This window comes from Hemitrygon akajei, chromosome 3, assembly GCF_048418815.1.
Source record: "Hemitrygon akajei chromosome 3, sHemAka1.3, whole genome shotgun sequence".
Classification (NCBI taxonomy): Eukaryota; Metazoa; Chordata; class Chondrichthyes; order Myliobatiformes; family Dasyatidae; genus Hemitrygon; species Hemitrygon akajei.
In genome coordinates this window covers 79,527,827-79,551,463 of record NC_133126.1, presented here as the reverse complement: position 1 = coordinate 79,551,463, position 23,637 = coordinate 79,527,827, and the positions used below count along the sequence as shown (strand labels likewise).

Sequence of the window (23,637 nt, the reverse complement as noted above, 5' to 3'; positions counted from 1 at the left end):
AGTTGATGTGATTAGGTTTAGCAATTTCCTATTTGCCCAATAGATGAGTTCCCCTAGTACAGCATATTGACAAAGAAGTTTGATTGGAATATTGGACCGATGATGCAGTTTTGCATGATACCAGTCTGAACTTAAATTGGTCTGTTGTGATCATAGCTTGCAAAACCAGCAAATGTCAAATGAAGTCATATTTGCTGACATGGAGGCAAGATCTTGGAGTTAAAACAGCCCGAGATCACATTATTAACTCTAGGCATCCCTGATGCTTGTCTCAAAAGCACCCATTTGAATCTTGTTGCTGGTTATAACTTGTCCTTGGATGCTATTGTTATTTCTCTTGAAGCAAGGTAGACAGTACAGTATATGAAATCCCAAATGTTTCTCTATGGATCAAAGGCTTTTTTTAAACTGGGTTTAAGGAACTATTCTGCTGAGTGATGGAAAACAGGCTGAAGAATGTTTACAGAAGTTTAATACCCATTACTCTTTTGAAGAGCATGCCTTTCCCTCTTTCAGTTTCATAGCTGAAACATCAATTTTGATTGTGTACTCTGCTTCTACTGTTGAAACTTAGTATGCTCGTTGTAAAAAAGAGAACATCTACAGCATGCATACTTGCCTCAGCCTCATCCCATCATATTGCTTCATGCTCCCAAAATGTAAAATGGCACATTAAGCGATCCTGCAGTTCTGTGGGTTCCCACCTTAAAGCCAGTGGGCATTGTGGATTACTGCTTCAATATCACACCTCTTTCTTTGATGACTGACTTCCTCACTAGAGTGCATTTCATAGATCTTAGGAAGAGCAGAATGCTGCACTTCCATGATCTCTGAATTAGTGACAGACTATTAATTTCTCAAAAGGCCAGAATTCCTGAACTTGTATATCCAAAAATTATTGCGATCCATCCCTGAAAATCTTTAAAGCAAAGTATAAACGTGCATCACATTTGTATTACTGAGGAACAGCTAAGCAAGTCTGCATCTGATGGTTTGTAAAGGCAGAAGGTTAATGAATACAAATAACATTGTAATTATTATTAATTTCCCAAATAACCACCAGATTCTTGTTCCAATAACTCTTGCACTAAGTCTGTGTGAAATAAACAAACAGGAGTGCCAGGCAAAGCCGTTTCTCCAAAATCTTCATTGTTCCTTGTCATATTATAAAAATACAAGCAGAGCCAGCGATGATAATGTTACTTGGTTAATCTGGAGCAAAAGCCATCCCAAAACAATAGATTGTTATGCAAGACAAAGCAAGGCAGACTGAGAGCAGGAAACCAAAGGGTACTGATTCAACAGGAACTGTGGTTGCTATGACAAGTCTCATTACCAAATATGAAGCTGTTTCCATCATGGTGTACAAACGATTAAAAAAAATCTACACTTGGCAATCACTCTATCACACCTATTTGTACCTACCGATTCAATCAACCACTTTGGTGTACTATCAAAAGCATTTCATCTGCATGAAGTACAGTACATTGATCAGCATTGGGTTTGGAATGGAACAATTTTCCATAATATCTTGCAGGAATCACTAATTTAGTTGTGTTAACAAAAATATCCCACAGACAAGTTTCACAGAGAGGAAAAATAAATCTTCTTGGACTCAAGTAACCTTTAAAGCTGCAGTATCATTTCCCCTTCCCCTCAATCAATGACATCTTCAACAAAGCAAGCCCAGAGTGGTAATGGAAATTTCCTCTGGTTGCTCTGAACCAGTGAAGACAGAAACAGAATTTGATTGATTCATTTTGACATAATATCAACAGAACTGACAAAATGTGAAATTTTCAAGCTGCATTCATAACGTCACTAATGCACAGCAACCAAAAGTAACTTTGCTCCCTCTCCCCATTTATTAAAGTCATATATATATATATTTCCATTCAGACAGGAATCGCTTGTACTTGGCCCAGTTTTAAAGTAACACCACAAAGATCACCATCATCATTCTTAGATATTTCAGATATATCATTGGAAATTAAACAACAAAACATGAAAGGGTACTGAAAGCTTTAGTTGTGTAAATGTACCTATGGAAACACTACTCCAGTACCCAATCCCAGAAAAATGAATACTGCAACTTTAATCAGCTGTACACCTCTTTTTTTTTTTTAGCAAATTGATTACCAATCTGCTCTTAAAGAATCTCATAGTTTGACCTCCACTTTGTGGACACTACCAAATTTTGGATTAAAAAGATGCTGAGCATTGCAGAATTCTTATTGAAATAGAATTATAAAAATATGACATAAATGCTCTTGACAGGTTTTGATTGGTCTCCCTCAGTTAATGCCAGAACTCTGTTATATCCATGAGGCACTGTCCCATGTGGATTTATAACTATAGTCAGTTGCTGCGTCCTTTAAGTGGAAATTCCTGCTTCATCATTAATATTACTTGTGAAAGCTATTATTTTCAGTTGAGGTAGCAGTGAAGGTGGGGCTAGTGTCCATATTTTTCTTTCTCTGCCACATAAGCAAAATGCAAAATTCACCTCCATTCAACCACGCGCCAGGCTGACTGTCTGGTGTGACACGCTAAAAGAAAAACCCTCCATTCAAGCAAGACACAGTGCTTTTATATTCCATTGTTTTATACAATGTCCAGAACTCCAAATAGAGACATTCATAACTCATCGGCATTCCTTAACTTCACTCTGCATGAGTGAGAGCAGTCTGCATTTCTGAGGGTGCCCACGCTAATATAGAAATCCAGGAGACACAGTTTATGGTTCCGTGCTTAGGAGCAAACTTCATGGAGATCAGATTGGGAGGCTGTTCCTGGAAAGAAATTGTTTTTGTTTCCCCTTGGCTTTATGGTTACAAAAGTCTGAGGTATTTTTCTCAGCATGAACGTTTAGTTGATAAGCTCTTGGTGTAAAAATACTTTTCAATGAACTCTTGGTAAAACTATGCATGAAAGGGTATGGGAAGAAGGCAGGAGGATGGTTGAGAGTCGATGGGCTGAATGGCCTAATTCTGCTCCAACGTCTTATGGTCTAATTGGTGAAACACTATTGCAGCTATTTTACTTAAAATTTACGTTTTACAGTTCCACTTTAGTCAAAGGAATGGGATGAACTTCAAGATTTTTTTCAAAATTATTACTAAGTGATGAAATGTGTTTAAAGTGAGTTGAAGAGCTTAGCAGGTCTTTTATTCATAGATTTTCAGTTGTAATTTTGTTTCTTGTATTTTAAAATTTGTTCTACATTTTTACTGTAAGTGGGTTTGTACATTTACATGATATAAATAATATCATAGTTTAGAAACAATTAGCTTGACAACAGCCAAACAGCTTAGAAGTATTTTCAGTATTTGGCTACTATGTCAGAGAATGGTAGAAGGTCTGGACTTAGCTGGCTGCAGTCTTTTTCTCCTTCCTTTGGGGGGGGTGCTTGGTCCAGCCATGCACCTTTATCCCCTCTGAATGGAGCTCCCCCTTGCCACAAGGTTTGAAACTGAGAATCCTGCATTTGGGGGAACATTGTTTTCAGCAGCACAGCTGAAGTGGGAAAGCCTGGTCTTGGGAGACCAGCCATAGTGATCACTGAGACTCTCCCATCAGGTCATGTGCTGGGCATCACCACCAAGCATTTCTAGCAGCAGTTTTTGGAAATTCCCTGTAGGAGGACAGTGAAATTAATGGCAGCAGTATTTCAAAGGTTAACAAACTAAAGTCACAAATCCTGCCAGATTTTATTGATGGCTTCACTAAATTAGGAACACGCCTAAGATGCTTTCTGCAAGCTGTTTTATAAATTAAGGGCAACTGCTTAGCACAACAGTAGAGACAAAGTGCCCTGTTGCCCAAACAGGTACTGTATGGTGTCACACCCGTGACTATTGACATGCTATAAGCTGGTGCAAAAGAGGGCTGCTGTCCAATGAGCTTTCTTGTGAAAGGGGGTAAATAGAGATAATTTACAGTGGACATTTCCTCCCTCATTCACGGACTTCGGTTAAAACCCAACTGATTGGCAGATATTTTCCTGCCATTATTGTAGGTAAAGTAAAAAGATGAATTATGGAAATTGATTTACAAAAGTAAAAATCCACACAGAGCAATAAAGATCTAAATGCCTCATGGATATAACACAGGCACCACACTTCGTGACCGTTATATAGAATTAACTCAAATTTTATAACCTCTGTGCATTCTCATATGCATATATGAAATGGAATAAGATACATGTCACGTATATGAGAAGGCTATGCATTTGACTAGAGCTGCTCTAGGTTATGTTTCCACAATGATGCAATTTACTGATGATATTGTAAATTTCTTGGGGGGTGCGTTAACTTTATTATTCATCATACCCCCAACTTCAATGGGTGGAAATTCACCTTGGATGGTAAATTAAAGCAGGCAAGAATGGAACTGAATATTAGACAGAGAACATAATGGACAGCTAGGGCTTTGGCTACCAACCAAGACAAATTCTTGTTCTGAAGGCATCAGTGTCCAATTCAGAGAATCATTCTTATTTATTTTCATTTTTAATTTTTATCACTGCATGGTCATCATCTTTTCTTTAAATTTTAAAACACTTTTGTAGCTGAGGAAAATAGGTGAAGGATTAAAATAAAGGAAAAACCGGCAAAACAAGAGGGGCTGAGAGAGGATGACGGTTGGCACTCTAGGTTGCCTTGAAACGATGAGAACTATGACAGAATTTAGATTGGTAACTGACCAGTGATGGTTCTTCTGTTACGTGAGGGGTTATTTCTGCTGCCTCCTGAACTTCCATGTTCCACCCCTCTTTCTGTGCCCTAAGGGAAAGGAGAAAGCATTATCAACATGGCTCTGGCACATTTCTATTCTGCGTTTTTTGTCTGAAAAGAAAATAAAGAAAATTAATTTCAAAAGGTTAAGTGCTTAACATCTAAATACAGTAGAATTGATCAGATTTTAGGAAAAGTTCTAATTCAGGCAATTGGGATTGGTGTACATGGACAATAATATTGGCACGGCCATGGTAATTGACAGGGACACTTCTGTGCTTTACAACACTATGACTTGCTTTAGTGACATAGTCTTATAGAATACTGCCGGAGGGAAACAGGCCCTTTGGCCCATCTAGTCTGTGTTGAACTGTTATACTGCCTAATCCCATCAATCCGCACCTGGACTATAACCTTCAATACCACCCTCATCCATGTACCCATCCAAACTTCTCTTAAATGTTGTAATCAAACCCCATCCCCTACTTCTGCTGGCAGATCATTCCACATTCTCACCATCCTCTGAGCGAAGAAGTTCCTCCTCAGGCTGCCCTTAAATATTTCATCTTTCACACTAAACCTATGAACTCTAGTTCAACTCTCTCCCAATCTCAGTGAAAAAAAGCCTGCTTGCATTTATTCTATCACTATCTCTCATAGTTCTGTCAAATTTCCCCTTATTTTCCTCTTCTCTAGGGAATAAAGTCCTAAACTTGTGGCGACCCACTTCCCAGCACACTCGAACCGGCTCACAAAGTGGCGCGCGCCGGCATTGAGGCCGGTCCCAAAGAGGGCGCCAAGCCTGCTTCACCAGCAAGGGGAAAAGCCCGCGCGCGGGATGGGACTGTGAATACATGCCCCCTACAGCATTCCCGCCCGGGGAGGGCGGGATCAGGAAGGCTTCAAAGCGAGGCCGCGAAGTTTGAATAAATCTCTTTCGCAACTGCAACTCACCGACTGCATGTCGTTATTTCAGCGCTGCGTGTAGCACACCGCTACAATTGGTGACCCCGACGGCCCAAATAATATTTGGACCGGAGATGAACGACGCCGCATCTGTTCATGCAGTTTTGTTAAAACTGCCAAGCTTCTGGATGCTGCGACCTCACCTATGGTTCCAGCAAGCAGAAGCCCAATTCCACGTTCGGCAGATAACCTCGGATGCCACATGTTACTACTACGTGGTGAGCTCCCTCGACCAGGAGACGGCTGCCCAGGTTGAGGAGTTCATACAGTCGCCGACGCGGATTTCAGTGACCCCCGGAAGGTGGCGGCCCGGGCAGACGTGCTGTGGAAAGCCAAGAAGGAGAGTGGGGTGTCCGTCGCACAGATCACCAGGCCACGCTCCCAGCAGCAAACCAGACGAAGCCCGGCTGCAGAGCCCGCTCACCCCAGAGGCAGGAGTGAGAAGACCAATGAACAATGGTGTTTCTACCACCAGCGGTGGGGCGCAGAAGCCCGCCGCTGTCGCCCGCCTTGCAAGTTCCCGGGAAACACCAGGGCCAGTCGTCGCTGATGGCTATGGCGGCTGGCCATCGGGATAGCCTCCTGTATGTCTGGGACAAGCAATTGGGACGCCGCTTTTTGGTCGACACCGGAGCCAAGATCAGCGTCTTACCTCCGACGAGTTACGACACCCGCAACAGAGAACCAGGTTCCACCCTGAGGGCTGTGATCGGCAGCACAGTAAGGACCTACGTCACCCGTACGGTGCGGCTACAGTTCGTCTCCAGCTGGTTCATGTGGGACTTCACACTGGCTGCCATAGCCCAACCACTCCTGGGGGCGGATTATTTGCGAGCTCACAGCCTACTGGTCGACCTGTCCAGGAAGAGACTGGTTCACGCCGAGACCTTTCAAACGTTCTCCCTGGGTGAAGCCCAGTTGCCGGCCCCACACCTAGACTCCATCACCCTGTCCGACAACAACTTCACCAGAGTCCTGGCGGATTTCCCATCGGTTCTGGCACTGCAGTTCACGGCAGCCATGCCCAGACACGGTGTACAGAACCACATCCCGACCCAAGGACCACCCCTCCACGCCCATGCTCGAAGGCTTCCCCCGGACAAGCTCCAACTGGCGAAGGAGGAGTTCAAGAGGATGGAGGAATTGGGGATCATACGGCAGTCTGACAGCCCATGGGCCTCCCCCCTGCACATGGTGCCCAAAGCAGCCGGGGGTTGGAGACCATGCAGCAACTTCCGCAGGCTGAACGAGGCTACAACACCGGACCGCTACCCTGTGCCACACATTCAGGACTTTGCAACAAACCTGCACGGTGCACAGATCTTCTCCATGGTAGACCTCGTCCGGGGATACCATCAAATCCCGATGAATCTGGACGACGTCCCCAAATTGGCAGTCATCACCCCGTTTGGCCGTTTTGAGTTCCTCTGCATGCCGTTCAGCCTAAAGAATGCTGCACAGACGTTCCAGCGGTTAATGGACGTGGTGGGACGCGACCTGGACTTCGCTTTCATCTATTTGGATGATATCCTCATAGCCAGCAGTAGTCGTCAGGAACATCTGTCCCACCTCCGTCAACTCTACGCCCGACTGAATGAATACGGCCTAACAATCAACCCGGCCAAATGCCAGTTCGGGCTCGACACCATCGACTTCCTGGGCCACAGGATTACTAAAGACGGGGCAACCCCTCTGCCCGCTAAGGTAGACACGGCCCACCACTTCCCCCGACCCAACACAATCAAAGGCCTGCAGGAATTCGTGGGTATGGTGAATTTCTACCACCGCTTCCTCCCCTCAGCAGCCCAAATCATACGCCCCCTGTTCGCCCTGATGTCGGGTAAGGGCAAGGAAATTACCTGGGACGAGGAGTCCACAGCTGCTTTCGTTAAAATCAAAGAAGCCTTGGCAAATGCCGCGATGCTAGTGCACCCCAGAACGGACGTCCCTATCGCCCTCACAGTGGACGCATCCAACACGGCGGTCGGTGGGGTGCTGGAACAACTCATTGAGGGTCGCTAGCAACCCCTGACGTTCTTCAGCAAACACCTATGACCAGCCGAGCTCAAATACAGTGCTTTCGACCAGGAGCTGTTGGCATTATACCTGGCAATCCGGCACTTCAGGTACTTCTTAGAAGGTAGGCCCTTCACCGCGTTCACAGACCACAAACTGCTTACCTTTGCTTTCACGAAGGCATCCGACCCCTGGTCGCCCCACCAGCAGCGACATCTGTCCTACATCTCTGAATACACAACGGATGTCCGGCATGTCTCGGGAAAGGACAATGTCGTGGCGGACGCTCTCTCCAGACCTAACATTCAAGCTGGGGGGTAGACTATGAAGCTTTGGCGGAGGCGCAGCAGGCAGACGAGGAGATCCCAAGTTACAGAACCGCAGGCTCCGGTTTGCAGCTCCAGGACCTCCCCGTAGGCCCAGGTGAGAGGACCCTACTCTGTGACGTTGCCACCGGCCAGCCCCGTCCCATTGTCTTGGCAGCCTGGCGGCAGTGTGTTTTCAACTCCATTCACAACTTAGCGCACCCCTCCATCAGGTCAACCATCTGGACGGTAGCCAACAGGTTCATTTGGCACGGACTCTGCAAGCAGGTCAGTGAATGGGCCAGAACATGCATGCACTGCCAAACAGCCAAGGTGCAGCGGCACACCAAAGCCCTGCTGCAGCAGTTCCACCCCACCCGCCAGCGTTTCGACCACATTCATGGTGGGGGGGTTATGTGGCGACCCACTTCCCAGCGCACTCGAACCGGCTCACAAAGTGGCGCGCTCGGTGTAAAGCCTCCACGTTCTTCCTATAATAAGGTAGACTGAACTGAACATAATATTCCAAGTGTGGTCTAACCAGGATTTATAGAGTTGTAACATTAACTCGCAGCTCTTGAACTCAATCCATTGAAGGGCAACACACCATAACAACCCTATCAACTAATGTGGAAACTTTGAGGGATCAATGGATATGGACCTCAAGATCTGTTCCACCAGACTGCTAAAGATCCTGATATTAACCCTGAATTTTGCTTTCAAATTTGACCTTCCAATGTGAATCACTTCACGCTCTGCAATGTAAAGGATGCGCCTCCTTGAAGCTACTTTATACAAGTGACATTATCCAGAAAGAGATGGGCTCATTCAGCTGGTGGGCAGTAAACCTACATTGATCCATTTTTGACAGGAGGAGGCAAGTCAAAAGTCATGATTTGGTTTAGAAATGTCATCCTCAATAGAGCTACAACCAATTTTCCATACCTAATCCTTTCTCTACATTCCGTGACATCAATTTCTACAGAAACTACAAAGTTGTCACCCGAAATATTAACACTCACTTCTCTTCATGAGTTGCATCAGGTGTTTTTTGCTCATGAACTAGTTGTGCCTCAGGCTGGGCTTGGGCTTTCTGGCTCTGCCTGGCAGCTTCTTGTCTTTTCCGAATCTCCAGTAACTCCAACTATAAGACAGAAACAGCATAAGTGTATATCATATTGAATGTTCTGCAATGTCACAAAAGAACTGATTATGATTCAAGAAAAATACCAAAGGCAGGAAATTCTTTGGTATAAAATTATTTTCATTATTTTACACTGGACAACAAATATTTTGGGTATTTATCATATGGATTTTAGGTTGCTGATCATGAAATTTCACTATCACACACCATTTCTTTTTTTGAACTCACCTATATTTGTTATTTTAATTCATAATTCAAGTCAATTATAATCTTGACTGCAATGTATGTTGAAGAGTTTTCCATCTTGTCCAGGCATGCTTAGGCAGGGTAAATGATGCATGGTAGGACAGGTTATAAGAAAGGCTATAAAATTCCACGAAGGATTTCAATAGCTGTTTCCCAGAATAACTGATGCCAAAACTAAGGAAGCCATCTTTGTCAGTCCACAAATGAAACAGGTCATCAATGATAAGCAATTTGAATAACTTCTAGTGGAAATGGAGAAAATCAAATGGAAGCCATTCAAGGATACTGTTGAAAATTTTCTTGCCAATTACAGTGCATCAAACTACATGCGGCTGGATGATGACATGCTTCAAGCATACTAAACCATGAGTGCAACATGTCACTAAAGATTCATTCCCTGCATTCCCATTTAGACTTCTTCCCAGCATTGAGTTTGTGGAGAAACTGTATCAGGGCAACTAGAATCCATCAATACTGGCTGATTATTGTTGGACACTTAAGCAAGAAGTCTCAGATACTGAGCACAAATGAAAATCATCAAAAAAAAACATTTTGGCTTTGTTGAACTATTGCAAAGTGTCAGCACCATTATGCAATTAAACACATTATATCCAATAAAAGTAAATTTCTTGTTTCTCAAAATTCCTAAATGATACGAGTAGTCTGAAATTATGTTTGTGTTCAGCTTCAAATGGTCTACCAGAAACAAAGAAATGTTGAAGAAACAAGATTTCTGAAAAAAATGTTTGTAATTGGTATAATAGAATTGTTGACGAGTTCTCAGCCAACCGACAGATAACCACTATTTAAAAAGGCTAATTCACTCCTTGTGAGGTCATTGTAACTCAAATGATTTAATCCCAACAAACATGTATCAACTCTCAAGAGGGAGAGAAAGAGTAAAGTAGAAGAATTAGAAATAAAGAAGCATCGACTGTATTCTTTTCCATAAATGGCTGCTTGGCCTGCTGAGTTCCTCCAGCATTTTGTGTGTGTTGTTTGGATTTCCAGCATCTGCAGATTTTCTCTTGTTTCCAATTCTCTTAGGTACACTGTTATGCAGTTTTATAAGAAAATCGGTCAGTCGGTTGTTCCAAGCATCTTGAAGAACTTGCTACAGTTCTTCTGCAGACTTTGGCTATCTCACTGGCTTGTCTCTCCAGGTAATCCCAGAAAGCCACGATGATGTTGAGATCAGGGCCCCATGGAGGCCATACCATCTGAAACCCATATCAAAAAAATCTAAGGTGCCGAAGACTCTTGCACAGCACTGCACAGTCTGGTGAACTGCATAAGCATAATCTCCAGTAAATATCGACCAGGTGATTATGGAAGCCAGCAGCAAGTTGGAGGAATTAAAGGAAACAAGTACATTTAAAGAAAGTTATGGACTTACAGCTATGTAATTGTCTATAAAACCAAAGCAATATCTAGAACAGGGATTCCCAACCAGGTGTCCATAGACATTTGGATCTCTAACTAGCAATACATGCATTTAAGCTTTTTTTAATATAGCAGAATGTCTCAAGGCACTATTATATCACAACATTTGACAGTAACCTACAAACAAGAGCAGCTTGGTGAAAGAATTAAGAGTGTTGTAAAATACAGAAAGAACAGTGGAGTGTGCAGAGTTTTAGGAAAGGAATACTCAAGCCAAGACCCTGGCAGCTATAAAAGGCAAGGCTACAGAAGTTGGAGAAATTAAACTTACAGATGATCAACAGGCCACAATTACAGGAAAACAAGGGGACGACTCTGTGTCATGTCTCCCACAGCACAGATGAAGCTGGCCAAAGAAATCAATGCCAGAAGTGAGTCATTCAGGAGCTCAGAGCAATACTGTAAAAATTTCCATGACCCCACGGTTTTACAGGAAAGATTCTAGCATGAATAAAACAGTGGCTGATTGGCAGGAGGCAAGGAGAGGGAATAAAGGGACCCTTTTCTGGTTGGCTGCTGGTGACCAGTGATGTTCCACAGGGGTCTGTGTTGAGACCAATTTTTTTACATTATATGTCAATGATTTTGATGATGAAATTGTTGGCTTTGTTGCAAAGATTACAGATGATATGAAGATAGTTGGAAGGGCAGGTAGTTTTGAGGAAGTAGGCTACAGAAGGACTTAGACAAATTAGGAGAATGGGCTAAGAAGTGGCAGACAGAATACAGTGTTGGTCTTGCACTTTGGTAGAAGAAATGAAAGGGCTGACTATTTTCTACATCGAGAGAAAATACAAAAAACTGAGGTGCAATGGGATTTGCAGAATTTGCAGAATTTGCAGAATTTCCTAAAGATTAATTTGTAGGTTGGGTCTGTGGTGAGGAAGGCAAATATGATGTTAACATTCATTTCAAGAGGAAGAATATAAATATAGAAACAAAGAAAACCTACAGCACAATACAGGCCCTTCAGCCCACAAAGCTGTGTCGAACATGTCGTTACCCTAGAACTACCTAGGCTTACCCATAACCCTCTATTTTTCGAAGCTCCATGTATCCAACCAGGAGTCTCTTAAAAGACCCTATCGTTTCCGCCTCCACCACCGCCGCCGGCAGCCCATTCCACGCATTCACCACTGTGTGTGTAAAAACTTACCCCTGACATCTTCTCTGTACCTACTACCAAGCACCTTAAAACTATGCCCTCTCGTGCTAGCCATTTCAGCCCTGGGAAAAAGCCTCTGACTATCCACACAATCAATGCCTCTCATTATCTTATACACCTCTATCAGGTCACCTCTCATCCTCCGATGCTCCAAGGAGAAAAGGCCAAGTTCATTTAACCTATTCTCATGAGGCATGCTCCCCAATCCAGGCAACATCCTTGTAAATCTCCTCTGCACCCTTTCTGTGGTTTCCACACCCTTCCTGTAGTGAGGCGACCAGAATTCAGCAGAATACTCCAAGTGGGGTCTGATCAGGGTCCAATATAGCTGCAACATTACCTCTCGGCTCTTAAACTCAATCCCATGATTGATGAAGGCCAATGCTCCATTTGCCTTCTTAACCACAGAGTCAACCTGCGTAGCAGCTTTGAGTATCCTATGGACTTGGACCCCAAGATCCCTCTGATCCTCCACACTGCCAAGAGTCTTGCCATTAATGCTATATTCTGCCATCATATTTGACCTACCAAAATGAACCACCTCACACCTATCTGGGTTGAACTCCATCTGCCACTTCTTAGCCCAGTTTTTCAACCTATCAATGTCCCACTGTAACCTCTGACAGCCCTCCATACTATCCACAACGCGCCCAACCTTTGTGTCATCAGCAAATTTATTAACCCATCCCTCCACTTCTTCGTCCAAGTTATTTATAAAAACTCAATAAGAGTAGGGGTCCCAGAACAGATCCCTGAGGCACACCACTGGTCACCGGCCTCCATGCAGAATATGACCCATCTACAACCACTCTTTGCCTTCTGTGGGCAAGGCAAGTCTGGATCCACAAAGCAATGTCCCCTTGGATCCCATGCCTCCTTACTTTCCAAATAAGCCTTGCATGGGGTACCTTATCAAATGCCTTGCAAAAATCCATATACACTATATCTACTGCTCTACCTTCATCAATGTGTTTAGTCACATCCTGAAAAATTCATTCAGGCTCGTAAGGCACAACCTGCCTTTGACAAAGCCATGCTGACTATACCCAATCATATTATGCTCATAAATCCTATCTCTCAGGATCTTCTCCATCAACTTACCAACCACTGAAGTAAGACTCACTGGCCTATAATTTCCTAGGCTATCCCTACTCCCTTTCTTGAATAAGGGAACAACATCACCAATGCTCCAATCCTCCGGTACCTCTCCTGCCCTCATTGATGATGCAAAGATCATCAACAGAGACTCAGCAATCTCCTCCCTCACTTCCCACAGTAGCCTGGGGTATATACTGTCCTGTCCTGGTGACTTATCCAACTTGATGCTTTTCAAAAGCTTAAGCACATCCTCTTCCTTAATATCTACATGCTCAAACTTTTCAGTCTGCTGCAAGTCATCCCTACAATCACCAATATCCTTTTCTCTACTGAATACTGAAGCAAAGTATTCATTAAGTACCTCTGCTATCTCCTTTGGTTCCATACACACTTTTCCACTGTCACACTTGATTGGTCCTATTCTCTCACGTCTTATCCTCTTGCTCTTCACATACTTGTAGAATGCCTTGGGGTTTTCCTTAATCCTGTCCACCAAGACCTTCTCATGGCCCCTTCTGGCTCTCCTAATTTCATTCTTAAGCTCCTTCCTGCTAGCCTTATATTTTTCGAGATCTCTATCATTTCCGAGTTTTTTTGAACCTTTTGGAAGCTCTTCTTTTCTTCTTGACTAAATTTACAACGGCCTTTGTACACCACGGTTCCTGCACCCTACTATTCTTTCCATGTCTCTTTGGAACGTACCTATGCAGAACCCCACGCAAATATCTCCTGAACATTTGCCACATTTCTTCTATACGTTTCCCTGAGAACATCTGTTTCCAATTTATGCTTCCAAGTTCCTGCCTGATAGCCTCACATTTCCCCTCACTCTAATTAAACATTTCCCTAACTTGTCTGTTCCTATCCCTCTTCAATGCTATGGTAAAGGAGATAGAATTGTGATCACTATCTCCAAAATGTTCTCCCACTGAGAGACCTGACACGGTTCATTTCTCAATACCAGATCAAGTACAACCTCTCCTCTTGTAGGCTTATCTACATATTGAATCAAGAAACCTTCCTGAACACACCCAACAAACTCCATCCCATCTAAACCCCTCACTCAAGGGAGATGCCAATCAATATTTGGGAAATTAAAATCTCCCACCACAACAACCTTGTTAGTATTACTCCTTTCCAGAATCTTTCTCCCTATTTACTTCTTGATGTCCCTGTTACTATTGGGGTATCTATAAAAAACACCCAGTAGAATTATTGACCCCTTCCTATTCCTAACTTCCTCCCACAGAGACTCTGTAGATAATCCCTCCACGCCTTTCTCCTTTTCTACAGCTGTGACACTATCTCTGATCAACAGTGCCACACCCCCACCTCTTTTGCTTCCCTCCCTGTCCTTTCTGAAACATCTAAAGCCTGGCACTTGAAGTAGCCATTCCTGCCCCTGCACCATCCAAGTCCCTGTAATGGCCACAACATCATACCTCAAGTACGGATCCACGCTCTAACCTCACCCATTTTATTCATAATACTCCTCGTATTAAAATAGATACATCTCAAACCATCGGTCTGAGTGCGTCCCTTCTCTATCACCTGCCTATCCTCCCTTTCCCACTGTCTCCAAGCTTTCTCTATTTGTGAGCCAACCTCCCTTTCCTCCATCACTTCAGTTCATTTCTCACCCCCCAGCAATTCTAGTTTACACTCTCCCCAATAGGCTTTGCAAACCTCCCCGCCAGGACTCAGATTCAAGTGCAACCCGTCCCAGAAGAGGTCCCAGTGATCCCTGCCCCCTGCTCCAATCCCTCAGCCATGCATTTATCCTCCACCTCACTCTATTTCTATACTCACTGTCACATGGCACACACAGTAATCCCTAGACTACTACCTTTAAGGTCCTGCTTCTCAACTTCCTTCCTAACTCCCTGTAGTCTGTTTTCAGGACCTCCTCCCTTTTCCTACCTATTGGTACCAACAACATATGTACCACAACCTCTGGCTGTTCTCCTTCCCACTCAAGATATAATGGACGTGATCAGAAACATCCCGGACCCTGGCACCTGGGAGGCAAACTACCATCCGCGTTTCTTTCCTGCATCCACACAATCGGCTATCTGACCCCCTAACTATAGAGACCCTAGGACTGCTGCCATCCTCTTCCTTTCCCTACCCTTCTGAGCCACAGGACCAGACTCTGGGCCAGAGGCATGGCCACTGTTGCTTCCCCCAGGTTGGCCGTCTCCCCCAACCATACACAAACAGGAGTACTTATGGTCTAGGGGTACTGCCACTGGGGTACTCTCTAGCATCTGCTTTTTGTCCTGCTCTCTCCTGACTGTTACCCACTTATCTGTCTGCCCAGGCCACAGAGTGACTACCTGCCTATAGCTTCTCTTTATCATCTCCTCACTCTCCCTGACCAGATGAAGGTCATCGAGCTGCAGCTCCAGTTCCCTAACGTGGTCCCTAAGGAGCTGCAGCTCGATGTACCTGGTACAGATGTGGCTGTCCGGGGAGGCTGGGAGTCTCCAGGACCTCCCATATCTGACACCGAGCACAGAAAACCAGCCTCACACACATACTTTCTGTCTGTATTCTAAACAGATAACCTACCACGCCTCGACCCTTTATTGCTGAAGGCCTGTTGAGCCAAAGCCTTCTTACTCTGTCTCCCACTACTCTGATGCCCGCTCCTCCGATGCCCGCTCTGTACCCGCTCTGTAAAGCTGTCTTCTTTTTAAACTCTTCCTGCTGTTCTCACTGGCTGACCTTGCGCAGTCATGCCCTGTTCAAGCCGCTGAAGAAATAACCATCACCTTTTCAACTCTGTTCGCTTTTAAACTAGAATATAAAAGCAAGGATGTAATGTTGGGCTTTATAAAGCATGGGTGAGGCCTCAATTGGAGTATTGTGAACAGCTTTGGGCCCCTTATCTTAGAAAGGATGTTCTGAAAGTGGAGGGGATTCAGAGGTGGTTTACGAAAATATTTCCAGGATTGAATGGCTTGGCATGTGAAGAACATTTGTTGGCTCAGGGCCTGTATTCACAATTTCAGAAGAATGAGGAGTGATTTATAGAAACCTGTTGAATGGTGAAAAGTCCTGATAGAGTGGATGTGGAGAGGATGTTTTCTATGATGGGAGAGTCTCAGACCAGAAGACACAGCCCCAGAATAGAGGGGCATCCTTTTAAAATGCAGATAGGAGAAATTTCTTTAGCCAGAGTGGTGAATCTATGGAATTCTTTGCCACAGGCAGCTGTGGAGGTCAAGTCTTTATCTACAAAGTTTGTATATTTAAGGCAGAGGTTAATAGATTCTTGATTGATTAGGGCATGAAGGGATATGGGGAGAAGGCAGGAGACTGGGGCTGAGAGGAAAATTAGATCAAGTAGATAGTAGATATTAGCACTTTAGTCCAAACAAAAGGTAGCAATGCTTTCATCACTGCAGAACGCCACTTTCATAATCAATCCTCATGCATCAAAATGAACTGCCAGGGAACTATTACTAGACTGTGCAAGGTAGATAAAAGCATTTGGGTGAAGCTGAGTGCACCTTCTAGTTTTTACTTACAGTGGTGAGTCTTTCCAGTGCAGCAAACCTCTCATCCCACGTAGCCGTTGATTTTTCAAAGGCCTCATGTCTCTTGATCAGTTTTTCAACTGCATCCACACTGTTGCCAATATCACGGCTGATGAGATAGGACTCCTGAGAAATCAGCCATGATTCAGCAACTGAAGCATCCCTTGCAAACTGACATACCTCTTGTACTAAAAAGGGGAAAAAAAACAAAAGTTTATCATCAGTTAACATAGGGATAGCCGCATGCATGATAATTTTCAGAATATTTATTTGTTCATGAACGTGGAGTTTCGGGAGCATAGCAGGTATGTCACCGGAGCAGTTTACAAGGGATTTGATACTATCCCATGCATGAGTCCAGACCCAGAGCAACTTAAAACAGGAACAGAATGTTTGTCCACTATGTTATGCCAAACTAATTAAACTGGTAATTAAATGGCTAACCAAACTAATTTCTTTTGTCTACACATGCTCCATATCCCTCCATTCTTAGCAGATTTATATGCTGATCTCTGAACATCTCTCTCAAAATATCTCTGTCACATCTGCCTCCACTACCAACTCCGTTTAAAAAAATTTTGCCCCACACATTTCTTTTGAACTTATTCCTTTCATCTTAAATACTTTCCCTCCAATATTAGATGTTTCAACCCTTAGATAAAGATATCTACTCTGTCTCTCACAATCTTATAAAGATCTTCCCTCAGCCCCTGCTGCTCCAGAGAAAGCAATCCAAGTTTGTCCAACCTATCCTTAAAATCATCATCATCATCATTATCACGTGCTGTGTTGTATGATGTGGGCGATCATTGTCTTCAATCTGAGAATTCTAATAAGCTCATCAAAACCTCTGCTTGTGCATCCCTTGATGTAATTCATGAATGGCAGGTGCTGTCAACCATCACTCCTTCCTTTAGTTTTTACCGTCTCTGCAAGATGTTTGAGCTTCTCCTTCCTCTGTATAGAAATTCCATCCGCTATTTCCTAATCGACAATTTCAGCTCTCTTCTTATTCCAACTTTTTGCAATACTTCCTCATTTGTTACTCTGTCCTTCCAAAATATTTTTATCATTCTTCTCAAAAACCACATGTCTGCAGTTTTGAGTCTTCCCTCATTTTGTTTTGATATTGTTGAAGTTTCACTTCCATACGTTACCGTGGATTGAACATAGCTCTGCAACACTGAGTTTTGTACCCATAGAAAGTATGTACAGATTTCCTCCGCTATCTGAAGGTAGAGCGTTCCTATGAAACCATTTGTAAGCTGAAATGCCGTAAAGCGAAGAAGCAATTACCAATAATTTATATGGGAAAAATTTTTGAGCATTCCCAGACCCAAAAAATAACCTACCAAATCAAACCAAATAACACATAAAACAACTCGAACATATAGTAAAAGCAGGAATGATATGATAAATATACAGCCTATATAAAGTAGAAATATTGTATGTACGGTGTAGTATCACTTATCGAAATTGGGTAGACAGCGAGCCGAAATCGATTTGTAGGGAAAAAAAATCGGCATGTACGCGCATACGCACGTACACGCATGCGCCCACAACTGCCCGCACAAGGCTTCACAGTCATGGTAGTCTTTCTCGGGGTAAACACACGTATAAAGCGGGTGTCTTTTTTTCATAAAAGTGAAAATCCTCTTTGGTTAGGGAAACCAGGTACTAATGTAGGTCTTTCGTAACAGCGAGCTGTCGTAAAGCAAATGTTCAAAAAACGGGGGCCACCTGTATATTCTTTAGTATCTTGCTCAAACGTGCATTTAGCAATCTCAATCCTTCTAATTTCAACATCCTTATAGTATATGCATCTAATGCAGGCAGCATCCTGATAAATGCCTTCTGCATCTTCTCCAAAGCCTTGAAGTGGGTCCTTAAATACCCTTGACAATAGCCCAGCAAGTCACACAGTTCAAAGTTTAATTAGAAATGGAGAAAAAATACAGCCTTTGACAGCCATACTCACTGCAGTTAAGTATGTAAAGCATAATCAGCCAATCACAAGCCAGACAAACTGTAAATGGATTTATCGGTCATTAGTTACCACTTGGTAAAGTCAAAGTAAATTTTATTTTCAAAGTGCAGATATGTGTCACCTCATTCAACCCTGAGATTCATTTTCCTGCAGGTGTATTCAGCAAAACTACAAAATAGTAACAGGATCAAAGAAAGATCAACCGACGTGCAGAAGAAAACAAATGGAAATACAAATAAATAGCAATAAATAATTAGAAATAACAAGATAAAGAATCCTTAAAGTGAGATCACTGGTTGTGGGAACATCTGAATGGATGGGCAAGTGAATGTAATTACCCCTTTTGTTCAAGAGCCTGATGGTTGAGGGGTAGTACCTGTCCTTGAACCTGGTGATGTGAGACCTTCGGCTCGTGTAGCTTCTACCTGATGGCAGCGGCAAGAAAAGAGCATGGCCTGGGTGGTGAGCATCTCTGCTTATGGATGCTGTTTTTTGCTTTCTTATGACAGTGTTTCATGTGGACATGCCCTATAGTTGGAAGGGCCTTACCCATGGTGTACTGGGCTGAATCCACTACCTTTTGTAGGATTTTCCGCTCAAGGGCACTGGTGTTTCTATACCAGGCCACGATGCAGCCAATCAATACACTCTCACTACACATCTATGGAAGCTTGTCAAAGATTTAGATGCCATGCCGAACCTCCGCAGACTCCTAAGGAAGTAGAAGCAGCACCATGCTTTCTTTACAATCACACTTAAGTCCTCTGAAATGGCAACATCCAGGAATTTAAAGTTGCTAACCTTCTCCACCTCTGATCCTTCAATGAGGATGACTCATGGACCTCTGGTTTCCCTCTCCTGAAGTCCACAGTCAACTCCTTGGTCTTGCTGACATTGAGTGAGAGGTTGTGGTTATGACACAACTCAGTCAAATTTTTTAATCTCCCTCCTGCATGCTATTCATCACCACTTTTGACATGATTCACAACAGTACTGTCATCAACAAACTTGTATATGGTGTTGGGGCTGTGCTTAGCCACACAGTCATAGATGTAAAGTGAGTAGGGCAGGGGGCTAAGTACACAGACCTATGGTGCATCTGTGCTGATGGAGATTGTGGAGGAGATATTTTTGCCAATCTGAACTGACTGGGGTCTGCAAGTGAGGAAGTCCAGGATCCAATTGTATAAGGAGGTATTGAGGTAAGGACTTGGAGGTTATTGATTAGTTTTGAGGGGATTATGGTATTGAATGCTGAACTGTAGTCAATAAAGAGTATCCTGATGTATACACCTTTGGTGTCTAGATGTTTCAGGATTGAGTAAAGAGCCATTGAGATTGCATCTGCTGTGGACCTGTCGCTCTGGTTGGCAAATTGGAGCGGATCCAAGTCATCTCTCAGGCAGGAGGGGATATGTTTCATCACCAGCCTCTCGAAACACTGTGCATGTAAGTGCAACTGGATGATACACATTGAGGCAGGTCACCACGCTCTTCTTGGGCATCAGTATAATTGATGCCTACTTGAACCAGTTGGGTACCACTCACTGCTAAAGCAAGAGGTTAAATGCAGCAGTGAAAACAGCAGCCAGTTGGTCAGCACAGGTCTATAGTATATGGCCAGGTACGCCGTCCAGTTGAGATCCTTTCCTTGGATTCACCCTCTGAAGGCGGCCCGTACGTCAGCTTCAGATACTGAGGTTAAAGGGTCATCAGGAGATGTGGAGGTTCACAATGGTTCCTCCATATTCTGCCAGTCAAAGCAAGCATGGAAGGCATTGAGCTCAACTGGAAGCAAAGCTGTACTGTCCTCTATGTCGCTTGATTTAACTTTGTAGGAGGTTATAGCATTCAGACTCTGCCATGGTTGTCAAGCAACTCTCATTGATTTCAGTCTAGTCTGGAATCTCCACTTCACCTGTGAAATGGCTTTCCAGAGATCATACCTGCACCATTTGTAGCATTCTCGGTCTCCAGACTTGAATGCTGATCTGGCCTGAGCAAATTTCATCCAGGGCTTCTGATTGGGGAAGCCTCTGGATAATTAGTGGGGACACACTCATCTAACAGCTGTATTAAGTCCATCACAGCCCTGGTGTATTCATTCGGAACTGTAGCTGAGTGCTTAAACACAGTCCAGTCCACTGATCCAAAGAAATCCTATAATTGTTCCTCTGTCTCCTGCGACTACCTCTTAGTTGTCCTAATCTCTGGAGCCTATATTCACAGCTGAAACACAGTCTTGGGGTTGGTGGCTTCTTGTGATGCAAAACCAGTCTGCACCAAATTAAATTTCTAAACAGATTGAAATTGAAAGCATTTTGGAAAATCTGCTTCAATCATTTATAAAGTTCTCTGAAGTTATTTACAAATCTAATTGAATTTGCCTCCCCCTGATTGGGCTTGCCTTCTCTTAGAGATTATTATTTTGCAGCACAGTTGAGAGCTGTGATATGTTGGTGCAACCCATCATATGACGTTCAATGGAAAAACATTGAGGAGCAGGTACTTCCCATCCCCATACAAGCAATTTTGGCTGATAACAACCTGCAAAGGTACATAAATACTATTGATAACCCATGGGTGAAATTGACTCTTAAAATAAGGAAAACTACTATAAAAGAATATAATCTAGAGGGAGATACTGCAATTCTTAAATGGTGTGCATATGACTTGGATTTTACACCAAATAAATTGGATGCTAGATTTAAGGACTGGACAACTAAAGGAATAACAGTTCTTTGCAACATAATGAAAGAAGGAACACTGTTCAGTTTTGTAATACTTAAAGAGAAACACTTATTAGAAAAACAAGATTTTTATCTGTATTTACAGATGCGACAATATGTTAATAAGACACTTAAAAATGTAACCAAGGCAAATACATGCTTGATAGAGCTCTTTAGAAAAGCATATAATTCAGATAATGGTAGTAGAATCATTTCAAGCATGTATAAGGGGTTGTCAAATCTTAAAACATATTCGACTCCATACATTAAAACGAAATGGGAGAAGGAAGGAGGGATAATTATATCTGAGGAAGAATGGACAATATGGAAGTGTACCAGTTCACAGAAATAGAGGGAGTTTGGATGGAAAAACTTGATAAGATATTTTATTACACCCTCTCAGAAATCCCATTATGATAGTAACCTCCCTGTTTGCTGGAGAAATTGTGGAAATCAAAATGCAAATCATTATCATATTTTTTGGGACTGCCCTGTTATCAAAAACTATTGGAGGGAGATACACAATGCCCTACAAGACATCTTTAAATGTGAAATACCCTTGGAGAGTAAGACCATATATTTTGGATATATACCTCAAGAATGGCTGAAAAGAGATAAATATTTAATGAATATACTGTTGGTGGCTGGTAAAAAGACTCTTACTAGGAAATGGTTATCACAGGAGAGCCCAACTTTAAATACATGGATGGAAATTACAATGGACATTTACAAAATGGAGAAGATAACAGCATCTGTTAATCATTAGCTGGAACAATTTGATTCATACTGGGGGAAAAATGGTCTAACTACATAATGCCTCATAGGCCTGATTTTATACTCACAAATCAATGAATCTGTTGTAAAAAAAAAGATCACTCCCTAGTTGTACATAGTTCTTTCCTTTTGCTTGTTTTTTCTTTCCACTCTTTTCTATAAGTGTATACCCCAGATAACTACTTTGTGGAGATTTTGTGATATATATGATTATATGATGTATATGTACAATGTCTGAAATACATCTTATGGAAATGTTTGTTTGATGAACTTCAATAAAAAAAATTACAAAAAAAAAGTATTTGCCTCCCCTACTACCTTGTATTAGATTCAACAGTTGATTTATTAATGAATTTATTATTTCTGCCACTTGTTCCCTTGCAGTGGATAAAGGTTGACAGAGGACCCCGGCAATTTGCATGGCAAAACAGGGCTTTAGTTTACTACTCATTCCGCAGAGCTGTGCAAATATGGTTAATTGTCCCAGCAACGGGGGATATCCTTTGCTAGGAAATAATCCCTCCAAAAGAGAACTTTGAAATTTATTAAAATTCTGGATCAGTTCAAGTAATGTCAATTTGTGAGTAAGTGATAATCCTTCCCCTTCCCTCCTCCCCAAGACCGGAAACAATTTAACGCTCAAAAAAGTCATGCACACTGCTACTGGGGTGATTCTGAAATTCAGGTAATCCAGATCCTTCAGTTCAAACAAAAGCAAACACTTTTGGGGTGCAAACCAGGCTGCCATGTTGGGAAGTATGGCGGATAGGCACGGAGCTCAAGCTTTGATGATCTAATTACCTGATATTCAGTTTTAGTGATAACTGAAGGATTAGTACTGACTGGAACTCAGAGAAAACTCCTTTGCTGTTCCTTATTATAGTGCCCTGAAAGCTATTATATCCACCTGAGAACATACACAAGCCCTAGCTTAACATTTCATCCAAAAGTCAGCACACTCAACAATGAAGCAATCCCTCAGCATTGCATCAATATGGCAAAAAACATAGATCTGAGAGTCATTCACTTACAAAGGTCTAACCACTTCCAGCGTTCATCCCACTTATCCATCATCAATTTTCTGTTCTCCGTGAGTTGTACCAGCTTCTCCTTAATCTAAAATGATGAACATTTGTCTACGTCAGTGTACATATTTGATATGTTGAATTTTTACAGAAAGTTTTGAAGATGACATATTATGAGACAAAAGAGGATAAGACATCAAGTTGACCAGTTAGGAATGTTCCAGAAGAACAAAGAATCAGCCACTAATTACATTTTATAAATTATATACAGAACAGTAAAGTCTAGGCACAGAACAAGTGTGCTTTAAATAACACACACAAAATACTGGAGGAACTCAGCAGGTCAGGCACCATCGATGGAACTTAACAAGCGGTTGATGTTTAGCTGTTGAACCTCACCACAGAATCAAGCTTGAATAAATCTTAGCTTGCAGGATGGTGAGGATGGTGCAAAAAGTCAG

At 42.7% G+C, this 23,637-nt stretch overlaps 1 protein-coding gene across 3 annotated transcripts in view; it reads right to left on the bottom strand.

Annotated features, from left to right (window-relative positions):
* The window catches only part of LOC140725142 (spectrin beta chain, non-erythrocytic 1-like), a 332,123-nt gene that overhangs the window by 49,788 nt on the left and 258,698 nt on the right, over positions 1-23,637 (bottom strand). For all 3 annotated transcript variants that reach the window (XM_073040207.1, XM_073040210.1, XM_073040208.1), the window contains 4 exons: positions 23,183-23,267; positions 16,653-16,849; positions 9,046-9,167; positions 4,706-4,784 (listed from right to left, as the gene is read on the bottom strand). In XM_073040207.1, coding sequence (XP_072896308.1) covers positions 4,706-4,784; positions 9,046-9,167; positions 16,653-16,849; positions 23,183-23,267 — 483 coding nt within the window. The remainder of the gene's footprint in view (positions 1-4,705; positions 4,785-9,045; positions 9,168-16,652; positions 16,850-23,182; positions 23,268-23,637) is intronic.